Source organism: Aythya fuligula, chromosome 2, assembly GCF_009819795.1.
Source record: "Aythya fuligula isolate bAytFul2 chromosome 2, bAytFul2.pri, whole genome shotgun sequence".
NCBI lineage: Eukaryota > Metazoa > Chordata > Aves > Anseriformes > Anatidae > Aythya > Aythya fuligula.
In genome coordinates this window covers 112,264,929-112,289,474 of record NC_045560.1, presented here as the reverse complement: position 1 = coordinate 112,289,474, position 24,546 = coordinate 112,264,929, and the positions used below count along the sequence as shown (strand labels likewise).

The following is a 24,546-nucleotide window of genomic DNA, read 5'->3' as shown; positions in this document are numbered from 1 at the left end:
CTGTAAAGACATTGCACTGAGAAATTAATATGACCAGTGCTCTTAAAACAGTAAGGTTTAGGGAGAGACGAAATATCTCACTCCTAGCTGTTCAAGCTGTCTGTAGATCCTCCATTCTCAGTTTTTATTAACATATCATGTCCTAGAATAAGGACAATTCCAATATAAGTGGTATAGAAATATCATTCATGCATTTATTTATTATGTTACTCATTCAGTTATTCCTTTATTGTCTGTAAGTATAGTCAAGCTCATAAGGTATTGGAGTGTTTCAAACAATATTTTTGGGCTGCCTAAAAACTCTAAATGATTAAAAAATAGTAGCATAAAATTAACTTCAGTGAAATTATAGCTTCTGAAACCAGAAAAACAGCTTTCCTTTACTACTACAACAATGAACCTCTGTAGAGACTCAAGTTTTTTTTAAGCTTTTTTGCCAGCATCATGAAGGTCTCAGTTTTAGCAATGTGTGTTTCTAGACACGTTTGTACAAAACACATTGTCTGCATGGATATTACCAAAGCAGAGACAACTTTTTTAAAAGTTAATTTGGTACTTTGTGATCACCTTCAAACTTCCTCCCTTTTATTGTACCTCTCAAGCTACTTTCATAATAAATTGGCTTCTCTTGGAGAATGAGTTGGATGGCAAACTGGTAGACTAACAGGTTTTTAATATTCTCAGATTGATAGATAGCATGATAACTTGGGAAGACTCATGAAAAAAATGAAGAAAAGAAACCTGGACTCTTCTACTACAGACTGTTCCTTCTTCTACACTTTCTGTTCTTCCAGAGAAGCTACTGAGTTTGTGTCATTCTTTTTAGAAATACTGAGAATATAGAATTGTTCTGTTTCTACTTTATAAGAGATAATCATATTTTACTGGACAGGAATAAATCCAGGAAGATAATAATGCCATCTGCAGAATAATATAGCTACTCAGTGTCTCTGAAGTAGGTTTAGTTCCACATTCATGTCTAAACTCAAATTATTCAGGCTACTCATTTACTAGATATAAGTATCACAAAACATTCCCAGATGGTGGAACACCACATACTTTTATTTATCTATTTGTATGATTGCTACCTTGGATTTTAGACCAAATGGACCACCTAGCACTTACCCAAACAATTCTCGGTGTAACTTGAATGTTATCATGGGTGAGGAAAAATTTTCTATTGAGCTGTTTTCCCGTGTACATCCTGTTTAAGAAGGACAGAGTTTCATAGTATGAATTGCCATTTCCAGTAACTGTGGTGTGAGCAAACAGTCCCATACATGCTTTATTTATTAGTACAAATGCAGCTTCTACAAGGAAAAGAAAGAGGAGGAGACTTATTTTTTACACAACAATAAGTCAATATTCTTAATGTGATTACAACCTTCTACATAATCAGATACACCAGTAAAAAATTGAAACATAAAAGTAGATTTTTAAAAGCTCTATTTTGACTTTGAAAAACATTTTTTTGACATAAATTCATCAAACAAGCACTGATCCCCTAATATGTGCAATTTAAAAAGTAAAATAAAATAAAAATAAAATATCACATCCAAACACTACCAGAACAATAGTGGATTATTTAAAAAATAAAATAAAATAAAATAAAATAAAATAAAATAAAATAAAATAAAATAAAATAAAATAAAATAAAATAAAATAAAATAAAGATTCTGTAGTAGACCTTCAAACTACCTTGTAAAAATATGTATATTATAAGTATAAAAGTCTTCATAGTCAATATTTTGGGGTTGAAATGTTACCTTTTGACATGCAAATTAAGTAAATCAGACCAAGTACAACAATCATATTTTAATTATATTGGACTAAATTATTCATTATGACATAATGGCAAACATAGCAATGGGCTATATTCAAAGGAAAAGGGACATTAATGAAAATACAAATAACTTTGTGTCTGGAGGAAAGATATATGAGTTGATAGGCATAGTTAATAAAAATGTAATAGGTTATTATGGGATGCAAGTACTTTAACAGAGAATAGAGGGCACTGGGGGACTGAGAATAGAGGAACTGAGGGCACTCTTTAACCCTTAAAAGAAACAAGTTACAAGAAAGAACAATCAGTAAGTAAAGCTAGACAAGTTCAAATTGGGAAGAAGTTAGAATTTGTAACAGTTCTGATGAGTGGAATCAGTGGAATAAATTGATGAGAGAAAGTGATTGATACTTTTAATCCACTTTCCTTTCTGTACAAATTCTATTCAAACTGATGCTACTGGGACATCAACACTCAGCATATGAATGAAAATCTGTAATTCATGTTAAACAAGTTTTCTGGAAAGATAATCTGATGATACCACTTCTGAAATTAAAATGTATCAGTTAATCATTTTCAACAGAATTGGTGGAAAAGTAGGGATAGTGCTATGAATAAATATTGCTATTTTATTCTGGAAGAATCTTGTTTCACCCAGTCCTCTATTTTGAGGAGTAAAGACCCATTAATAGCCAGATAATTCCAATTTTAGGTTTGTTCAAGACTTCAAAAATTGAAGAAGCCAGATATAACCATCAGAAATAAACGGATGGCCTTGGCCTCCTCAGCACTTCAAAGTTGGTTGAATTGAATATGTCTTTTGGTACCTCCTACGTTTTTGATGTGCAGTTAACTTGTGGCCGTCTTTTGAATGTGTGTATGTGTGTGCACATGCATGTGTGTGTATATTTAAAAAAAGATTATAGTATTTGATAAATTGCTAAGTAACTTTGTTATTTCAGTAATTTCTTGCACAAGGGAGATAGAAAAAAAAGGGGAAATTATTCAGGTAAAGTGTGAATAAAAATAGAAAATATTACATTTATGTTCTATCAAGTTTGCTTTTTTACTTAAGTTACTAATGCTCTTCAGCTTCATACAAGCATCTTGTTGTAACTGTGAGAAAATGCTTTATATCTCTCAGTCACCCCCTCTGTCTTCAATGTGTCATGCAAAAACATTTGGAGATTTACAATAAACAGCGTATTTTATTTAGCATAAAACAGGGAGCATATTCAGGTAGCAGATCCGATCTGAATTGAAATGTGAGGGTAGTTACGAAAAGAAGTCCATGCTGGCAGTATGTCAGAATGGTGAATCATTGATGTTTATATCTGATATAATTCACATCAGTGTAGTTATACTTTTCTTACTATAGTAGTAATTGGGATCAACTCAGTATCTCAGATGACTTGTGTTTCCTCCCTCACTTTTTAGCTATTAGTGTATAAATTTCTCAAATGGAGCTATGTTATTTTTCCCAATTGAATGTCCTGTAATTTTGTTCTTCTTCCTCAATAAGTCACATTACATCTAGATCTCAACTAGGAAAAATAGACGTTGTGCTTTATGGGGAAAAAATAATTTCTATTATTGCTTCAGATATTTTTAATAGGAAAAGAATCATACAGAATCATAGGAAACTACATAAAATGTTTATATATTCAGAGTAAAGTTTAAAATGAATGCCAATAGACTAATAAATATTTAAAGTAAAGGTATTTTAAGAAAGACTGTATTTTGAGGTGCATTATTAATATAATTTGGTCAATGACTAAGGCTTACGTTGTGGTATGATTTCAATACTTTATGCAAATTCAAAACTGCTTAGGAGGTGTAAGTAATGGATCCCTTTTATCAACAGGTTAATACTGTATCTAGGGAACATTACATTTTCAGCCAATTTTGACACTTGTAAAAAAATGTTAAATTGTTGAGTGTTTCACTTCTAAGTAGTTGAAGTAATTTTATGTCCTGCTGATCTGTATGTTAACTATATTTAACGTTTCCAGAGAAAAGAGGTTCTGTTCCCACTTTAACTTATATTACAGCTATGTTATAAGATAAAAATAAAAGTAGAAGTCATAAATGTTCTCCTTGTCCACTGGCATTAAGACCATCATTAAGTTGTCTTCAGCTACACAATAAAGAAAAAACTGTCAGGTGCTAGTGTCATTCAGTACTGAAATAGAGCTCCTACCAAGGCTGTTGAATATCCATGGTTGTATCCTTTTAAGCATAAGCAGGTGTGTAGCTGCTCCTACCTTGGATAGAGATGTGTACTAGATGACCACATTTCCTTTTATTCTGTGATTCTGTATGTGATTTCAATTAATTTCTCTTTGATGGCTACATACTGATAGAATTCCTAATACCTAATTCCTAATTTGGATATGTTCAATGGGCCTTTTTTGAAAGCAGACAGTTTTATTAGTTGCATGACATCTACCATTGTATAAAGACTTGGTAAATTTTTATTTGATTCAGAAAAGGAAGATGTTTTAAATGTAAAGTTTTAAGTAAGGTTCTGTTTCTCTTTAATTTTATATATATTTTTTTAATGGAGGGGGGATTTTTAAATTATTTATTTATTTATTTATTTATGCATAATATTATATATTAGTAGATATATATCAGTAGATAGCATAAACTGTCTACTCTTGGGAAAACTCAGTCAGTTGAATTTGGCTGTGGCAGCCACCATTAGAGTCTGATCCTGCTTCCTGGAAGAAATAATAAGATAAACACACGGAAAAACAGGAAAAGAATAAGAAATACAGAAGATATATACTTAAATGATTCTTGCAATCTGTCGGTTAAAGGCATTAGTTCTTCCCTCTTCTAAGAAATTTAATTCATATTCTCCCAATATCTGTGTCCTTTACAAGGGAAATCTTTAAAAGACCTTTTCATACCTTTAAAAGAAATGCATGATTGGAAAATAGACAAACATGTAGATAACATATAGAGAGTTATAAGGACTTTTCTCTAAGGAAAAAGTCCTTTTTTTTCTATAAGGACTTTTTTTTTTAAGGACAAAATTTAGGACTTTTGTCCCTTTTGTTTTTTGGAGAGGTGTATAGCCGCTTGAAGAAAGAATGATGTATTCTGTTCTCATTTCTTATGAGCAGTAAGATAACATCCCCTAACAGCTGGGAAAAGCAGGGAAAATTCTTTCCTTATGCGATAGAGATAGAACAAGTTCAGAAAGAAATCATCAAAACAGTAGCAGCCAAATTTTGCTCAGAATGTCTGTATTTTGCAGTAGATCTTGATTTATTTTTGAGGACAGCAAATGTTTCCTCCCATACCAAAAGCAAACACTGCAGTTACAAAGGATATATGCTCCAGAACAGCCCCAAAAGATGTTTCAGGAGCTAGTTCTCTTTCTTTGTATGTTCTTTTGTTTGTTTGTATATGACATGGATGGAACAATTTCATATTTTTTCTAAATTATTTCACAGAACTGATTGAGCTGTTTTAACTATAACTTGAACATAAAAAAATATCCTTAGGCAACTAACATGGAAAAAACTATAAGCACTATTACTTTTGAGAAACTTGTAAACAAGGGCTTAGAATGAAAATATATGAGCACTGCTATCAGTAATTGAAATGTTTACTCTTCTGGGATCTGTTCTCAAATTTCATTTCCAGCCAATAATGCCTCAGAGTTTGGAGAGGTACAAGACTTTAATAACTCTCCAAAGAGGTCATCAGCACATTTTAAGTTTCTGCTTGTAATTACCTTGCACTCTGATTTTTCTTTAGGAGAATACAACTACCAGTGCTTCTCTGGAAAGTATTAGAATAGGTTTTTGTTTGGTTGGTTTTGTTGTTATTTGCCTCAAAGATGAATTGTCTTTATAAAATACTTTTGAAAATTGTCCCCATATAGCATTAAAATAAACACATTTCTGGGTGGAGGTTATTAAGGAACAAACAGGTAACATTATGGCACATCAGGAGAAACCTAAATTCAGACTCTGAATAAAATAAGTCTTTGAGCCTGAATCATCTTTTAATCAGGCAGAATTGGAAATTAATTTTACATTCGAGCTTAGTGCTTTGCCTATTAAGTTACAAGGAATGAACATTTCTATTTCTCCCAAGCAATCACAAAGATGTTTCTAATGGAAATTTAATTGAAACTAAAATTTATCTTGTACTTGTAATGATTTTTCCCCTTCAGAATGCATATTTTCACAAAATTTGAATATTGAAAAATATTCTATCCATTGTTTTGTTTAGCTGAAATTCTGTGTCTATTTAAATACATTGCAACATTTTTAATCTCAGGTTTTTTGACTTCAAAGTTCAGATGGATCAAAAAAAAAACACACAAAAAAAGACATATGCCTGCATGCAAATGACATAGGGTGTTTTATTTTCTTTATTATTTGATTAATGAGGATATATTGGAAAAAGAGTATCTTTTTTTCTCACTTGAGTGAATCTGTTCCCTGCTGCCTGTAAATGCTATTAGAAAAATCTCCATAGCAACTAATGGTGGTGCTTGAGAAAAGTGTTCCCAAAGTTTCAGAAAAAGAAATAGATCATTAGTATCCCTTAGAAAGAAGTATTTTGTTTATGTAGGTGGAGATAAGTGAAAGGTAGCAAAAACAGTAAAATTATCAGGGCACTGATGCCAGCAGATGCGAAAGCATGATGTGATTATTTTTGCAGTTACTTTGGTATTATTTTAGAGTCATTCTTGTACAGAGGGGAGAGAGCTTTTTGTCTTCAGAGAATTTAGATGCTAGATTTGAATCCTGTTTATGATAGGACAGAGTCATTTATTTCAGGAATGTCTAAAGTAGTCAAAAAAACAAAGCAAAAAAAAAAAAAAAAAAAAAAACACATTTTATTTTCCCATTGATGCATTATCAAGAATTATATCTAATAATGCAAACATTAATGTTTACATCACTTTTACAGTGGGAATAAAAATTACTTAAATGTTAAGGTCTTTTTTTTTTTTTGTATGTGTATGTAAATAACTCTGATTGAGATGGTTTTGAACATCTTCCATGGATTGTTGCTCATGCCAAAACCTGCTTACCAGTGCCACTAATACTACAGATCAACCTTCAAATTTCTTTATATATTATATACATGTATAACCTATACATAATATATATAATATATATTATATACATGTATAACAGGTTAAACAGTATTCCAGGCAGTTATTGAGCCTTCTGGGTTAAAGTCATACCATGAACATGAGGCAGGTAGAATTAGTTTTGTTTGACCTTTATAGAATAGAACAGTGCTTTCCCTGACTGTAGTAAAAGTCAGGGTCTCTTGCATCTTAGTGGATTTAGCTAAGACCTAAATGAGTATTCAGTGGATCCATCACACATAAAATGAAAAGATCCAAGTAATCTAAAAGGAGTACTGTTGCTTTTAAAGGAGGAAAGATTCCCTCTGCCAAAGAGAATATGATGTCACTACTCAGTGATAAAGAAGCACTCTGCCTTAATTTGAAAGGACCTGCCTAATGAGCCATGCTTGGTTCCCTTTAGACAAATTTATTACTCTCACTTAACATGGACATCATTATTAATTAGGCAAGCAGGAATCATCCCATACTGTCAGCAGAGATGCTGGATTACCCTGAAGCTGGGTGTAAGCCAAAGACTTTCCTCACAGCTCATCCTTCAGCAGGGCTACTTTCCTTCCAGTAGGGAATTAGCGTACTGCTACAAGCTTTGTGACTGTTCCTCTTCAGAGTCTATATTAATTCATATTGAGAACATCAAGGACAAATGGTACAGATGATCATTAACAGTATGAAAAAGTACTTACAAAATAACATGAAATTAGCTAATGTCCATCATTGACTAGTGAGCGTTAATAAAAATACAGGTTCAAAACAGCTTTTAAACTGGATATAATATATTATAACTGAAGTAACTATTTTGTCAAAGTCAATTAGTGAAGATTCCTTCTTAATTCAGGCTTGTTTTTGAGACTCCTGACAAGTTTATCCTAAACTTGCAGAGCTTAGGACAATTCTCAGTTGGATTCCTAAGACAGAATTTCATAGTGCTACTTTTCCAAGGACATTTCAACAGCTGTCTTTTAACTTTGTATACATATTGTTTCCTACACCTATCCATAGTATAATTGAAAACATATTTAAATCTATGATATGGTATGTAGGTTTCACTTTTTACATACCTGAGCAGAAATGAAAGCTTAAAGAAAGGTCAAAAGAAAGCAGAAGCAGAACTAAAGAGAGCCTTGCAGAGCCATCAAATTGTTTTTACACATAAAACAAAATACCACTAAGAAGGAAATTAATATCTCATTTATATGGTGACAACTGATTGTAAACTAAAATATACCAAGCAAATAGTTGACTGGAATTTTTCTTACCATTCACTTAACCATATAGATGGATATCAAAATCACATGTACATGCAGATCATCAAATTACAATTAATTTAAAAAAAATGAAATTTTTGTTCTGTGGAAAATTTTCATGTTGAATTTTGTTTTCATTCCAAATAAGAAAACTTCCTGTAATATTTCAAATTATTTTTCTACACTATTTTTCTGGTATGAAGAAGTTTTGTTTTGAACTTTATTTTTCATCTTTTTTATTACTTTGCATTACTTTGTTTTGTTAATGAGCATACTGTGTATGTTATCTGTCACAATCTGATGTAGTAGTTGAAATATTCTTTTTTTTTTTTTGTATGTAAGTCACTGAGTATGCTATCAATGCATAGTATTGATTAAATCCTCTCTAAATCCAAGTATATCCTCATTTTAATATAGATATAGCAAAAATATGGCTTAATATCCCAAATCCAGTTTATCTTTCTTGTTTCATCTTCTAGGATTGATGAAATGCTTAATAAAATTTAGTACAATTACTGCTAGCAATATTGGTGATAAAATGCAAAAGCCTTTATTTAATCAGTTCAAAAGACTGTTCTGAGATTTTTGCACTTTTCAAACACATTTTAACAGAGATCAGTGTCAGTATAGCTATTAACACTTTCATTTTGACAGTTTCTAAAAGAACTCAACACTTTTTCACAGCCAACGTATTCTTCGCAATAGGAAAAAAAGACAGTGAACATGTGAGTCTCACAGTGTAATCAAACCTTAACTGTACCCAGCTAAACACAGGTAGGCATTCTGGAACCAAGAATTACACTTCCTTCCATTTAAAAACAGGGCCTGTTAGTTCAATTGTTCTTAGACAGTGATTCCTGTGATCCCACACAGTGCCATAGAATTGTTTCAAAAAATGCCAGTTTCAGGCAGAGTTGATTTTTTTTTCTTTCTTTCTTTTTTCTTTTTTCTTTTTTTTTTTTTTTTTTCTATTGGCTATTGTTAAAAATAGTTGAAGATGAGGTTGAGGTATTTTTTAGTTTCATCCAAGGTGTGAAGAACCTTCCCTGGGAATGATATGTATCTCATACATAAATTTTGTTAAACTCTGTGCTGAATAGGTCCTTCTGATTATGGACCAATAGATATATTCAGTCAGGTGTAGCTTTAGGACTCTAATGACTTTCAGATCCCACTTAAGACCTGTTAGGCAAGATGTACTGTTACCCTGTATGAAGTAGCTGTCCTTTCCTGGAGGAGTGAGCACTTTTATTCATCCAGTTCCTACTGATGGGGTTTGTATTATCAGGTGCTAGATATGTTTTATGTTGCTTCACATACTCAAAAGATGAAATGTTTGTCATGGTGCTGCTGTTCTGTGCACTTTGAGGTTAAGCATGCAGTAGAACATAGCTGTCGCTGACAGCAACCTAGACATTATGAAAACCTGTTGTGAGTGGAATTGTTTAAAACTTTGTTTAATCTTTAGTTTTAGGTGAAGGGCCAAGGAGGAGGGACAGAGATTATGAGACAAAAGTATTTGTCATAGGACACAGCATGTTGTTTATTCACATCTAACTAATTCAACTACATAGCCCTCTCAACACCTGGAAAAAGATGTTAATTTGGGAGAATATTTATTTTTGGAAATGCTGTTTTAAGATCTAACAACCTATGTTCATTATGTTTTTTCCATCCATTATTTAATTCTGTTGAGGTTAGGATTTGATAGAAGATAGGTAAAGAAGGAGATCACAGAATCACAGAATTGTCTAGGTTGGAAGAGACCTCAAGATCATCGAGTCCAACCTCTGACCTAACACTAACACGTCCTCCATGAAACCATATCGCTAAGTTCAACATCTAAATGTCTTTTAAAGACCTCCAAGGATGGTGACTCCACCACTTCCCTGGGCAGCCCATTCCATTTGATCAAGATGATTGCTTCATAATTGTTGGTCTTTTAAAAATCTGAACACCTCAGTTTTGTCATGATGATTGCAAAGAGAGCTTGTGTTGCCTCTACAGCTGCTTTTTCTAGACACTAAAGCAATTTTGAACCAAGAGCATCCACGAGCACATGCTGTCCTAAACCTTGGGCAGGTCAGTCTTATGTCCACTGAATGAAAAGAAAGGAGGAAAATAATGCGTTCTCTACCATTACCTACTTACCTGCCCAAGTGTAATAATTTCATAGAGATTCCTGTTTCATTTATTTCCTTTCTCTGACAGTTTAAAGTTCCTGGTTATCTGCCCCAGAGAGAGTTGGCTTGAACAATATAAGGCTTGTAACCACTAATTATGGTCTCCTTGGTTTATTCAAGTTGGTTATAACCAGATGATGCTGCTGTCCTGCAAGTTCTTCACTGATCTCAGCTGTGCCCTCTGCAACAGGGTAACATTGTAGAAGTTGCACCCAAGCTACATATATCCAAATTTCCAGAACTGTTTGCAAGGACAGCTGGTGAGCCTGTGGTTTGTGACAGCTGCTTTGCTGTAGTATGGACAACATTAATTAAAACTGCTTCTGCAAGTGTATTTTTCACAAGGATGAATTACTTGCCAGAATTTTAGCATAAAACATCCTCTACTTTTTCAGGAAAAGAAAAAATAATAATTGAATAACATTTAAGTGATGGATTTCCTGACTAACTTTGTTATTTTTGTTATTTTTTGTTATTTTTGTTTTTGTTATTTTTAACTAACTTTGTTTATAGTGCCAATTACAAATGCTAGCAATCATTAAATGCCATATATTTCTGCAATCTGACATTCTCTGTATGTTGTTATGTTGAAAGTAATGCCAAAAGTAAATTCCTTCTCCACTTCCAAAGCCAGAAACCTAACCACTGGCTTCCAACATTGTCTCTAATGGTAATATGTAGCCATAGACAAATTTCACAGTGGATTTTGTAAGCATCAGAAGTATGGATTTGATTTATCTAGTCTCCATAGGCAAAATAGATGGACTTATCAAATGCTTAAATAAATCCTTTCAGACTAGCATGGGAGAGTCAAATAGGTCAGAGAAGCTGATCTTTGTATTCTCGTGTGAATAGAAAGTATTTGCCTTTCTCGTGTGAATAGAAAGTAGTTGCCTTTTTCTATAATTTATCTAATTTAAAGGCATATAGCTGATAACAAGTGATTTTTTAAGATATTGAAAAATATGCCAGATATGCTGCTTTTCTGTACCACCCTGAATATTGGGGTCCTGTTTAAAATTCTTCGAGGTGTCAATGTTTATTCCAAAACTTTTATTTTCAGTTCCTCATCCCTCATTAGTTACTACAGTGTGGCAACATTAAAAATGTCATTTAGACATGCTAGGTTTGGAGCATGGATGTTTGCAATAAAAAATAGTTGATGTATGCCAGATTATATAACTTCAGGTTTTCATCAGGACAGTGATCTACTGGATCGTCGGAAACATTGTTTTGGTGTCCAGTCTGAATCTGGAGAAGATCTTTACTTTTCTGTGGAATTAGAGTCTGACCTAACTCTATGGGAAAAAGCCTTCCAGACTGCAACTTTTTTAGAAGTTGAAAGAATACAGGTGAGAACAACTGCCATAATGATTACCTTTTGTTACATTAACATGCAATTTAAGAAATTCTCTGGCCTCCTGGAACTCTCAAATTATTATTATTTTATGTATGTAACTTTGTAAACCTCCTTTTAATGTTCCCAAGCACCTTGCAATCTAAAGTTCTGAAGAGACCAACTCTGAGTTATGGCTAGATGATATACAGCTGTTTAACTAAAGTTCATGGACAAAAGAATATGAACAATGTATAGATCAAGGAAAAAAAAAAAAAAAAAAAGCTATTTAGATACTCTTATCTTTATCTTTAGATACTCTGTCTTATATGCTACTTCATGTGTTATTGGACAATGTAACAACACCTTGCATGAATCAAATTGTCCTTGCAATAAGCAGGAGTGAGAGTACACTGAGAGTGCTAATTGGTGTAAGATGCACCTCTGGTCTTTATTCTTTTTCCACATTTTTCTCGTTTCTTGGGTATCTACTCAATTGTCAGTTGACAGAGCAGAGTTGGATGACATTCCGGTAGAGATTACTAATGGATTTCTTATTGAATATCAGACTGGTTATATTTACAGATAACCATTCTTTCTCATGTGGAAAAAAAAAAAAAAAGTATTTTGATTTACAATAGGAGGAAAAAAACCCACACAATTATAAATCACCTAATCCCAGTGGTTATTTTAATGTTCAAATCATAAATAATACCTATCGATGGAACAATTTTAGTTGAGGTTGCCATGAGTTCTTCTGTACACACTACTACAAAAATCATATTAATGTATTACCCTGTGCAAATATTGGCTAATATTCAATTTCCATTCACTCATTTTCTGCATCCTCCTGTGAACACAAGCATGACATATTTGTTATTATTATTATATTTGTTATTATTATTGTTGTTTTATTATTATTGTTATTAATATTGTTATTTAGACAACTGTTAGTCTACAATAGTTTATATACTACCCCTCTTCTGACCTATAAGCCCACATTGCAAATAGATAAGTGATCAATTTTGCAATTGATCAAAAAGATCAATTTTGCAAAAGCTATACTGCTGTCAGCTTTAATGTGTATTACCATCACTGAAGGAGGAGTCTAAGGTTCAATTTTTATCTTTATGTTGATGCACCCTGCTACCTTTTACAAGAGATATTCTTACCTTTTGAGCTCTGATTGTTGTGCTGAAAAATGTAAATATAAAAATGTAGTTTTTCTGTATAAAATTTGCAACAGCATATATCCTCTGCTACTAAATATTTAAGAAACTTTCTCTTTCTCATATAAAACATTATTTGCAGAAGCACTACTGTGCTACGTTACTGTGTAGCTTTCTGCTACATCAGTAAAAGAAGATATGGCAATTTTCTCAAATACTTTCAGCCCAGAAGCCACTTTGTATCTGTTTGTCTCTGGTATTGATTCATGCTGGAGCATTCCTAATAAAGGATTTTTTTTTTTTCTTTTGGTTTTAAAACCACATTTATTCAGAATTGCTCCCATGTCTCCTAAACAGACTTTCTCTAAAAAACTTAACCTAATATTTTAAAATTTTCACCTTTCATATGACTCTACGGATGTTCAGAATAGCCGTTAAGAACTCAAACTATTAATTTCCTGGGTCTGAACGATTATAGCATATTTGATAAAGGGGACAAACAGCCATCTTATCATTGTGGAGCACACACCTATGATTTCACCTTTTTTCTTTATTTTCTTGCCTGCCTCTCTTTCTATATCCCAGTTTGGAAATAAAATAAAACAAAAACTATCAATTTTTAATATAACTCACTTTGGTTTCCCTATTTGTCCTTCATAAATCCATTACTGCTTTTATGCATGAATTTGCAGATTCATATAAAATCTGTTTTGAATAACTAATGTTAAAATTTGCCTCTGGAAAGTTGTTTTAATTTCCCAGTGAGAGAAAAAAAAAAAAAAAAAAAAAAAAAAAACAGGTTCAAAATCAAGGCAACACCTGCAAATGTTTACTAAAATTCTGTTTTATGCAGTCATTCGTATGAATATTTGCATTTCATATGAATGATAATCCAGCTTTGTGCAGGTTTATCTTACTATGCAATGATACAATTTTGAGAATATAACTGCAGGTTAAAACTGCCATTCAAAATTATTCAAATATGTTGCACGTTATGCCATAATCATACAAATAATAGCAGTATTTCTCAACTAGTATAAATTGGCATTAACCTCTATTGAGGTTAATTGGTGCCCTATTCTGATATATTTCTAAAGATGTGTCATCATAACTATGTAAGCAATTCTATCTAAACCTCATTTATAGCTTCTGCCAGGCCTATATCTTAAACAAAAATTAGACAGACAGGTCTTTTCTTTTTAGGAAAGAAATATATTACAGGAGAGTGTGGTGGTTTTACCCATCTGGGCAGCTGAACTCCACCACAACCATTCTCACACTGCCCCTCCTCAAAGGAAAAGGGGGAGAAAATAGAATGAAAAGGGCTCAAATGTTATGATAAGAACATGGAGATCACTCAACAATTATCATCACAGGCAAAACAGACTCAGCATGGGGAGAACAGAGAAATGTATTAGCTATTACTATCAAGCTAGAAAAGTGAGAAACACAGAAAACAAACTAAACCACCTTCCCCTCATCCACCCTATCCTACCTTCTCTCCCCAAGTGGTGCAGGAGAACAGGGAACAGGGGCTGCGGTCAGTCCCTGACACTCTCCACTACTCCTTCATGGTCGCTCTTTGCCCCTGCTCCACGTGGGGTCCCTCCCACAGGATGCTGTCCTTCCCGAACTGAGCCTGCGGGGGCTGCCCACAGGCAGCAGCACTTCAAGAACTGCTCCAGCATGGCTCCGTACCATGGGGTCCATCCATCCCCCAGGAGCAAACTGCTCCAGCTCGGGTCCCCCATGGGCGGCAGCTACTCCCAGACCTCCTGCTCCTGTGTGGGCTCCTCTCCACGGGCTGCAGCTCTGGCCTGCTCCTGTGGGAGCTCTCCATGGGCCGCAGCCTCCTCCAGGCCACATCCACCTGCTCCACCAGCGGCTCCTCCACAGGCTGCAGCGTGGAGATCTGCTCCATGTGGGACCCATGGGCTGCAGGGGGACAGCCTGCTCCACCAGGGCCCTCTCCACAGGTTTCAGGGGAACTTCTGTTGTCTCTCCTGGAGCACCTCCTGCCCTCCTTCTGCACTGTCCTTGGGGTCTGCAGGGCTGTTTCTCACTCCTTCTCTCCCAGCTGCTGTTGTGCAGCAGTTTTTTTTTCTCTTTCTTAAATCTGCTCTTAAAGAGACGCAAACATCACTAACTGGCTCAGCTCTGGCCAGCAACGGGTCCCTTTGAAACTGCCTGAAACTGGCCCTTATCTGATATGGGGCAGATTCTGAATTCTTCTCATAGAGGCCACCACTGCAGTCCCCTGCTACCAAAACCTTGTCATGTAAACCCAATACAGAGAGATAGACAGTCAAGCTGATAATAATTTGGCAATAATGTGATATGATACTGTAGTTCATGTAATTATAATGTTACAGTCACTCTTTAGTTAGCTTTCTTTAGAGTATCAAAAGTTGCTAATTCACGTTTATAAACCTAAAAGAAAAAAAAAAAAGCAAACAAACAACAACAACAAAAAAGAAACAGTTAAAATGGAGATCCCTTTTCCATGCTGTTTCACCACACTATGAAGAATCATGAAACTAAAACATGTATAATGAAGTGCAATTATATACGATTGCCAGGTTCCCTTCAAGTTCCCACTACTTTATGCTAAAATTTTCACAACTTCCTTCAAGATTTTTTTCTTGCTGTTTCTCTTTTTATCATTGTAGTTGCTTGTTCCCTGATATAAGGCCTGTTGTTTAAACTACTTTGCAGTACCATATTTTAAAAGCTTGTCTCCATTGAAGTTGAATCTGAGTTTGAAAGTCTGAGTTATGTCTTGGATTAATAGTATGGTTTCACTTAGCTTCAGAAATAGCTTACAGTATGCTTACAATTTATAATTCTTTCCAGAAGTTAAACTAGGTGTTATTGAGGGAGCAGAGTACAAAGAACATAATACTTTGGGTTGTCTCCTTCAGCCTTTGACCTGCTGAATTATTTGTAAACTCAATTTAAGGTTCTGTACTGTGTGAACAAGAAATGAATGCTGAAATATATTCTTTTGGGAAGGAGATGCTTCAGTTTTGAAAAGTTGTGGGGTGTTTTTTTTTTGTTATTGTTGTTTGGTTGGTTGGTTTTCCCCTGCTGTTAGTTTGTTTATTTATTTATTTAATGAGTGGCATGAGAGAAACCAGAAATCAAAGCCAAATTTTCACAATAATTTTTTTTAGCAGTCATTCTTAAAGTTTTAAATTGTATGCTAAATATATATGAACTTTTTATGAACTTTTGTGAATGAAATTATATAAACTTAATAATCAAGTCTCCTAGGAAGAATTTCTTCGCAGAATCAGCTACTTCACGGATAATCTGTGCCTTACAATGCAGTTTCTTCCCAACAATACTGATATTGTGCTGAAGTAGATGATAGTTCTCAACAAGCTGTGCACTGCCTTGCAGAAAGAACCTGCAGTCTGGGAAGTGCGTAGCTTTTTCAGAGCTGCATTGAGCCCAGGCAGATATGTCTTGCTTCTCATAAATGTTATCTTCCCAGCGAGGCTTCTCACCCAGGCACAGAGCTATGCTTAAACCATGCTCTTTCAGAGGTAGCCATGCCAGCTCAGTGTGGTGCTGCAAAGTGCATTGTAGGTTAGACTTCTGCTGTTGAGGTGGGAGGCCAAGTGATGGTGATACATACTTTAAATCTGAGATACTGTCTCCTTGAAAAATTTCAATTCTAAGTAAAGGCTATTCTAAATATCTTGAATGTCTGTAAATAAAAAATGTGGATGGGTTATGTATCTTGTAGGAAATTGGCAAAGTAAATCTACAAAACCACACTTTTTTTTTTTTTTTTTCTTTTTTTGCTTTGCATGCTGAATTGAACATTTTTGCATAGGAGAATGATAAACACTGATGAACAGTCTTTTCTTCTGAGATGTTGCCAAAGGCAATATCATTTTGTTTTCTAGGATTTAGGATCAAAGTTTATATTTAACTGATAAACTGATTTAGGATCAAAGTTTACATTTTCATAGCAGTTTTATAGTATAGCTGCTCCAAGAAAAAACATGCCCACTTTTATTTGCTACTGTGAATGCAAATACCATATGACTGTGATACCACAGAGTTGAACCATTGATTTTATAATTTAAAAAATCTTCATTTTTTCATGCCTTAACAATTATAATGTACCCCTGTACTGTGTAAATTCAGATATTATACATGTAGTGAAGTACAAGAAGTTCTTTCAGTGTTGGAAGAGAATAGACCAGTTCCTTTTCCACCAGCAATAGGAAAACTTTCATTTACTGAGAGACGGTTATAGCTTTAAATCACCTTTGTTGGATCACATAATAACATATGATTTGCTGTTACTCAGCAACAGTGCAAAACCATCTTGTAAAGCACATGCCATTGATTGTTTTCACTTCTGAGCAGTAGATCATAATCAATCTATAGACTTGAATTAAGCATTGCACTTGTGTTCCACTGATGGCTAGCAGTGTCCTTAAGCTTAAATAATAGACATCACTGAATTTGAAACTTGCACTCTAGAGTGCCAAGGTGTGTGCACAAAGATTATCCAACAACTGTTTGTGTGTAGTTGAGACTCTATCTGTGAAAGCAATTCATGCAAATACTTCAGTTCCAGAAAAAGAAATCTATATTCAAGAGTGAAAAAGTAAATTTGAAAATAACCAAATATCACATATAGCTATGAACTTTTCCATTATCCTTCTTTATGAGCATTGGAATGTCTATTTCAGCTCTTAGGTGCAGTAAATGCACATTTCAGGATCTCGTGTTCTGGCGTAGACCACTCAGGATCCAAAATACCCACTCAAAGTAAAGGCCTCTGGTTTATACTTGACATCAAAAGACCCAAATTAATAATGGATACCTTTTTAATTCTGATAGTGTAGTTAGTCACATTGTATCCATGATAATAGTATATGTAATAATATTAATATATTATTATTGTTATTGTTATTGTTATTGTTATTATTATATTTTTTAACATAGAACAATTAAAGTCTTTGTTCTCGATTGGTATATATATGATATCTAGAGCAAGACTGAAAGAATATAACTATAATTAAATTTTATCCAGAGGGTAACTTTTTATAAAATACAAATAATTTATTTTAAAACTTACTTAAATAATTGAAAGTGTTTTAAAAATTTCACATTCTTTTATGGTGAACAATGCAAGCTTAAAATTTTGTACCTGAAGTCAGTCTTCAGGAAAAGAAATACTTTTGATCCTGAAAATATCATAAATGTCTCACAACATGTATTGAAACATAATGTTATGGAAATAAGTAGTTGCAAATGTTTTAAAAAATCATTCAATGAGAAAGTATTTCAAGATTTTAAGATTTCTCATAGAAACCTTTGGGATGTATTGATCCACTAGTGACAGTATAAAAAGCATTTCATAAGATTATGTCAATAGTTGCATGGTCTTAAACTATCCTTTTCACTGAAATTTATTACAACACAGCATACCAAATTTTACAAATACTTTTTTTTTTCCTAAAAAGATGAATATTGCAATATTACAGGAAGTTATTGGATTCCAAAGTGAATATGAAAGTTCAAGAACAATGAAACGTTCCTTTTAGCAGTTGTTGTTGGTAAACCGCTGAGGTAATTCTGATTCCAATTTATTTTTTCCTAAATGAAAGCAAAGCCTCTTTTTACACTTCTTAGAAACCTGATATAAATCCTCTGATTTAAGATATACCTGCAGTAAATTTGCCTTTTTACACACATTTTTTTTTTCCCAAATATTATTTTTGAGATATATGTGCATTAAAACAAAGACAAAGACATTCTGGTCCTAGAAAGAAATTGAAGAAATATGTTCCATGTTAACTGCCTTCTCTGATTTTCCTTTTACAGTGCAAGACATATGCCTGTGTTTTGGAGAGTCATCTTATGGGACTTACTATTGACTTCAGCATGGGTTTTGTCTGTTTTGATGCTGCCACAAAGGTAAAGGTCTAAGACTTTTTACATTATGCTCATATAATTCCTCCTCATTTCATATACTTTGGGATAAATAGTACATCTTTTTACTGTTGTAATGGATCATCTTATGTCAACTCTTGTGCTTTAGTTTAAACTTGGGGTGACTTCTAAATGATGTAAGAAGTTGTATTCTGTTATGTGTGTGTTACTGAAAAGTCAATGCCAACCTTTCTGTTTTCCTGTTGCATGATTATGTGTGTGTTATTACAGCAATTCCCAATATATATTTTTAGATGTTTTTCTTCGTTGTCCATAAAAAAGATAAATATAATCATACAAATGTTTGTGTTGAATTATACTTCTACGTCCTCTGTCAGCATTGTGCAGGATACAGAAGGACAGCCATTCAATTCAACCACTGTCTGTCTATCTCATGTTTTTCCTGTCAGCCTTAAAAATGCTCTTTACAACTGGTGAAACAATTTTCTATGTCAAGTAATTAATATGCCATCAATTTCTACATTATATTAATGTAGGTTCAAAACTCAGTAAAGTCACTGTTGACCTAAGTTTGTTTGCATTTGCACTAATTGCTAAAAAGTACTGAAATGTAATCAAGTTTTATTGCTGCAGTCTAGACACTACTAGACACTGCTGTTATGGAAGAACATGAAATATTTTTTTCTGAGTTTCACTTCTCTTCAGTTCCTGTTTTCGTTGGAGATGCTATAGATGACAGTTCCCACTAACAATTGTTAAAAATGCCCTTGTCTTTCCAGTACATGCTCCTATCGTACAGCTTAAGTCTGAACATGTTAGTCCATTGATCAGCATTTTATTCTTCCCACTTCAATCTGCTGTTCGCACAAGGTGTGGTGAATTTGAAACTTAAATCCTTGTGTATATATATATATATTTTGTCAAGCAAATAGTCTTATATGATTCATCAGTGGAATACATGACTGTCAACTTGGGAGGAATTACGTAAAAGATCAGTGCAACAGAACTAAAGTACAGTTCAAAAAAGATTGTATAGGTTTCCCCCAAATTCTCCAGTAATACTATAGCAATGCTTTTGTATGAAGTTGATTTGCATCTCCTCTAAAGCTCTTGCACAGCTCTGATTCTGGTAAGACTTTTGAAGACATTATCTACAGTACAAACGCAGACCAAATTTAAAGTTGAAAAGTATAAACACAATTGCCTTTATACTTGTAAACATGGCTGAATGGTGTGGTACTCCTTCTGTATGTCCTCAGGAAATGTATGGTGGATTTCCAGATATGGAAAAAAGCTGTAGTAAGGATATAACTTCACTGTGCTGCTTTCTTAAATAAGTCTCTATGTCTTTCCAGTCATACAAAATTCCTGGAGACATTGCTGAACAATGTTACTTATAATACAGATTCTCCTTTGCTCTTTGCCAAATACTAATTTATTTATTTATTATTTGATAACCAAAACCAGAACAGTATTTCAAATATTAAAATTGACTACTGAAACAGTGAGGCACTTGTTAGCTTTGACAACAGATTTGCACTTAGCTATTCTGCCCTCTTCTTCTTGCTGCCCCATGCTCCCCCACCAGCTCACATGGGTATTATTAAAAATATATGATGAACTCCAGCGATAAAATAAATGCATCAGAAAATTGCAATCTAACTTACACTTCAAGCCAGAAGAGGTCTGACTAGGTAGCTAGGTAGTGTTTCAACCCTGCCTGGTAGAAACACTACTTTCTTCCCTTCTCAAACTAAAACCACAGTGCACAACAAAGTATCAGAAAATCCACAACGCAAGACAACTGGAATTAAGCTTTGGTGACTTGAAGACCAGAGAAAAGCTAAGAAGGAATTTTCCATCTTCCAGGTCTCTCAAACTTGAGGAAGGACCTTAATGCATTATAAAAATATGAGTCAATTTTTACTCTTCCCCTTGTCTTTAAAGTCATGAAATCACAGAATGAAGATGATCCTTCTGGGATGGTATCCAAGCTCGGCATCCAAAAAGTTCTGAAATTTTAAGCCAAGAACTAACCATATTTAGTGGGATTTTGAGATCTAAATACAGTTGAAGCAGTACATGTTTAATCTGGACATGAAAGGGTAGCACATGTGTGGTGGAATTTCCTTCAGGATGGGAAGGACTTCATAGGCATTATGAAGGGACAAGGATGCAATACTTCACAAATAGGAGGAAAGACATTTTTTGTTGTAGTGAATGGACTGTTGTGGCAAGAAAAAAAGTAGTGCATCATCTGCAATTGACAGACTGTACTGGTCCTCCTTCTTCTCACCTTCTACCATTGCAGTGGATAAATGCCCACTAAACACTTGTTCCATACAGACTGAAGGGAGGAGCAGGGGACTCCTGCTGATCTGTCAAATTCATCCAAAGAAAAGGAGCTGTACGTTGCAGCAGGAGTGATTTCCACTGAAAAACAAATTTTTAAAAATCCCATTTTTCAAAATTACACTTATCTCCTAGTTTTGCTTCCACCTTTGCCACCAGTGCTGTCCATGTTTTCTCTGTTTTTCTTGTTTGCATTTGAGACTGATAAAATAAAAATTGCTTTACTGCTTCCTAGTTTTTCTTATAAAAGTGGGTTTTACTTTCCTGCATGGAAGGAGAAACTAACGCTTGTAAAGCTTAGGCCTCAGTACACAGGGAACCTTGACAGTTTCAGGGTTTGTTTTGGTTTTCTTTGATACAGAAAAACAGGCAAGCAGAGAGCATTGTTTATGATAAAGGCACTGTGTTAAAAATGCATGATCATTTAGCACACATACCAGAGAAAGGCCACATACTAATCCAATTTAATGAGTACCTAAATAGGAAAACCATTATTACTCTCCATCATTTTATGGAAAGATAAAGGGTGCAATTTTCTGAGCCAAAAATTTGTTTGCATATTTTCATTATCATGATGGCAGGTGTAGGTTATGGTTGTGTCTTGGCTGGTAATGTTGTTTGAGAGTACTGCTAAATGTGTGTAAACTAAAATATAAACTAGAAATGTTTAGTTACATAAACTAAAAATAGTATTTCTCCACCTATGAAGGAGTTCATATGAAGCAGGAGTTCAAAATTGCTTTGCAAATAAAGAAGTGAATAAAAAACAAAAAGTGGAAACCGGTTTGTAGGACAAGGAAAACATGAATAAAATTTAAATTGTTATCAATATCTTATGAATACATACATACCCATCTGTAAATTAAGACTGTATGAAAGTCCTAGCAATTTTCAATTGAATTAACAAACTCAGGATTAAAGACAAAAATGCTACTTAAAATATCATACTGGTCATGAAAGAAGAAAAAAAATATCGAATTGCTTATAAATTGTATGATTTTTTACACTTAGTATTTGGAAAAAAAAAAATCTGTACAAACTATTATCTTTCATAAGTCACTGTAGTACAGAAATCGTGTTAGGTCATGGATTTAATCATTCCCAAAATACACCTATAAATAGAACTTCTGAATAAATTGGTTGCCAGTAGCAGTTATGACTCTTTTGCTACATGTTCACTCTATTGTTTTCCCATTACTCATACCAAATTCTCCTCTTTGAGTTAGGACTGAACTTTAAGCCATATTCTATAGACTTTAGAGTTCAATGTCAGGTAACTCATTCTGTCTAGCTTTTACTATTTGCAGAATACTACTAGAGTTACAAAATATTTTAATGAAGTTGAAGAGGTCTTGGACAAGTACTTGGAGGAGAGATCATTAAATCAGACTATCATCAAATGGACAAGCAACATTAGTTTTATGAAATCTTCTGATCTGCAGATATTTGGAAGTTGCGAGTGAGTTAGAAGGAGATACTATATATACATTTCTTCCTTTTAGTCTTCCCTACATGTTGGTTTGTGATCATTCTCAGGAACAAGATACAGGGATAGATGCACCTTTTCTATAAACCTGTATGACATTTCTTAGCATTCTCAAGAATAACTATCACCCAGTTACCTCTAAAATGAGACTTCCGCTGTTAAATGACAGCTGAGATAACTATGCTTGAAGGAATGAGATTGATAAAATTAATGTTGATGTTTAAAAAATTCTTAATCTACCATACTCTGAAAAAAATCATCTGAATAATTGAAAAAAATAGTCTGGCTAATATGAAGAGAAAATATTCAGGGCAGACTTACCAGTTACAACAATTAGAATCATAAAATCATAGAAACATTTATTATATAATCAGAATCATTATCATGAACTAGCTTTTCAGTACAAGAGCTACATGGAACTACTGGATCAAGTTCAGAGGAGGGCTGCTAAGATGATTAGAGGACTGGAGCACTTGTTGTATGAGGACAGGGTGAGAGAACTGGGCCTGTTTAGCCTGGAAAAAGAAGGCTGAGGAGAAACTTCATCAATGTGTATAAATATCTGAGGGGAGGGTGTCAAGAGGATGGAGCCAGTCTCTTTTCGGTTGTGCCCAGTGACAGGACAAGAGGCAATGGGCACAAACTGAAGCACAGGAGGTTTCACCTGTGTGTAAGAGGACACTTCTTTACTGTGAGGGTGAAAGAGCACTGGAACAGGTTGTTCAGAGAGGTTGTGGAGTCTCCTTCTCTGCAGATATTCAAATCCTACCTGGATGCCATCCTGCACAATGTACTCTAGGAGATTCTGCTCAGAAGGGAGGTTGGACTAGATGATCTTCAGAGGTCCCTTCCAACCTTGGCCATTCTGTGATTCTGTGACTTTACATTTTCACCATTTTCCGTTACTCTTAATTCATTCTATCTGCAAAGTGTGTGGACCTATACATATATATTTTTTTCTAGATTTAAATATGGTGAGGCTGAGCTGACACATCCTCATTTAGATTCCTTGCTCTGTGTCTTAGAACTTTACTAAGCTGCACTCATCATCAGAAAGAAATGCCACAGCAGTATTTGAGGCATGCTTTATGTTTTTCTTTTTCCAGCTTGTCTGTCAGTCATTGCAGTTTTTGGTTTCAATTAGCATCCAGTTACTCCTCCTCAAGAGTGTCAGAGGTAGGCTGTCTCACAGAGACTTCTGCACCAAGTATCTTCTATTTCATAGTATGGATGATGAAGAAAAGAAGCCTGGTACAATGGAAACTATTACAATGGTCAGAAGCACCCAAGAATTTGTCTGTACTTAATACTTGACTTAATACTTGAATAACTCCGACTTTACAGTATTTTAAAGTAATTCAAAATCATGGCACATAATCATTATATATTTATCATGACTGAACCTGTAGATAAAGGCTGGGGGAGCAGTCTCCTACTGTAAGCGAAGGGCAGATTTGAGACCACCTGATTAAAATGAACAGGGGGCCTGATGACATGCAAACCCAGGGTCCTGATGAAACTGGATGATGCAGATACCAAGCCTCTCTCCATCATGTTTGAAAAGTCCCAACAGTCAGATGAAGTCCCTGGTGACTGGAAAAAGAGACACATCACTCCCATTTTTAGAAAGGGTATAAAGAAGGACCCGGGGAACTACAGACTGGTGAGCCTTACCTCTGTGCCCGGGAAGATCAAGATCTTCCTGGAAGCAATGTCAAGGCAAGTGCAACGAGGTGATCCAAGACAGCCAGCATGGCTTCACCAAAGGCAAATCGTGCCTGACCAATCTGGTGGCCTTCTGTGATGGAATAACTTCATCAGTTGACAAAGGAAGACTGACCGATGTCATCCACCTGGACTTCTGCAAGGCATGAAGCCTTGACCTGGTGCCACATAACATCCTGATCTCCAAATTGGAGAGATATGGTTTTGATGAGTAGACCATT

The 24,546-nt window shown here is 34.4% G+C and overlaps 1 protein-coding gene across 4 annotated transcripts in view; it reads left to right on the top strand.

Annotated features, from left to right (window-relative positions):
- Positions 1 to 24,546, top strand: part of SNTG1 (syntrophin gamma 1) — a 370,856-nt gene that overhangs the window by 318,061 nt on the left and 28,249 nt on the right. For 3 of the 4 annotated variants that reach the window (XM_032180786.1, XM_032180789.1, XM_032180787.1), the window contains 2 exons: positions 11,538 to 11,690; positions 18,694 to 18,786. The exons of the other annotated variant lie outside the window; for it this stretch is intronic. In XM_032180786.1, the coding sequence (XP_032036677.1) occupies positions 11,538 to 11,690; positions 18,694 to 18,786 (246 nt within the window). The remainder of the gene's footprint in view (positions 1 to 11,537; positions 11,691 to 18,693; positions 18,787 to 24,546) is intronic. 4 annotated transcript variants of the gene reach the window in all.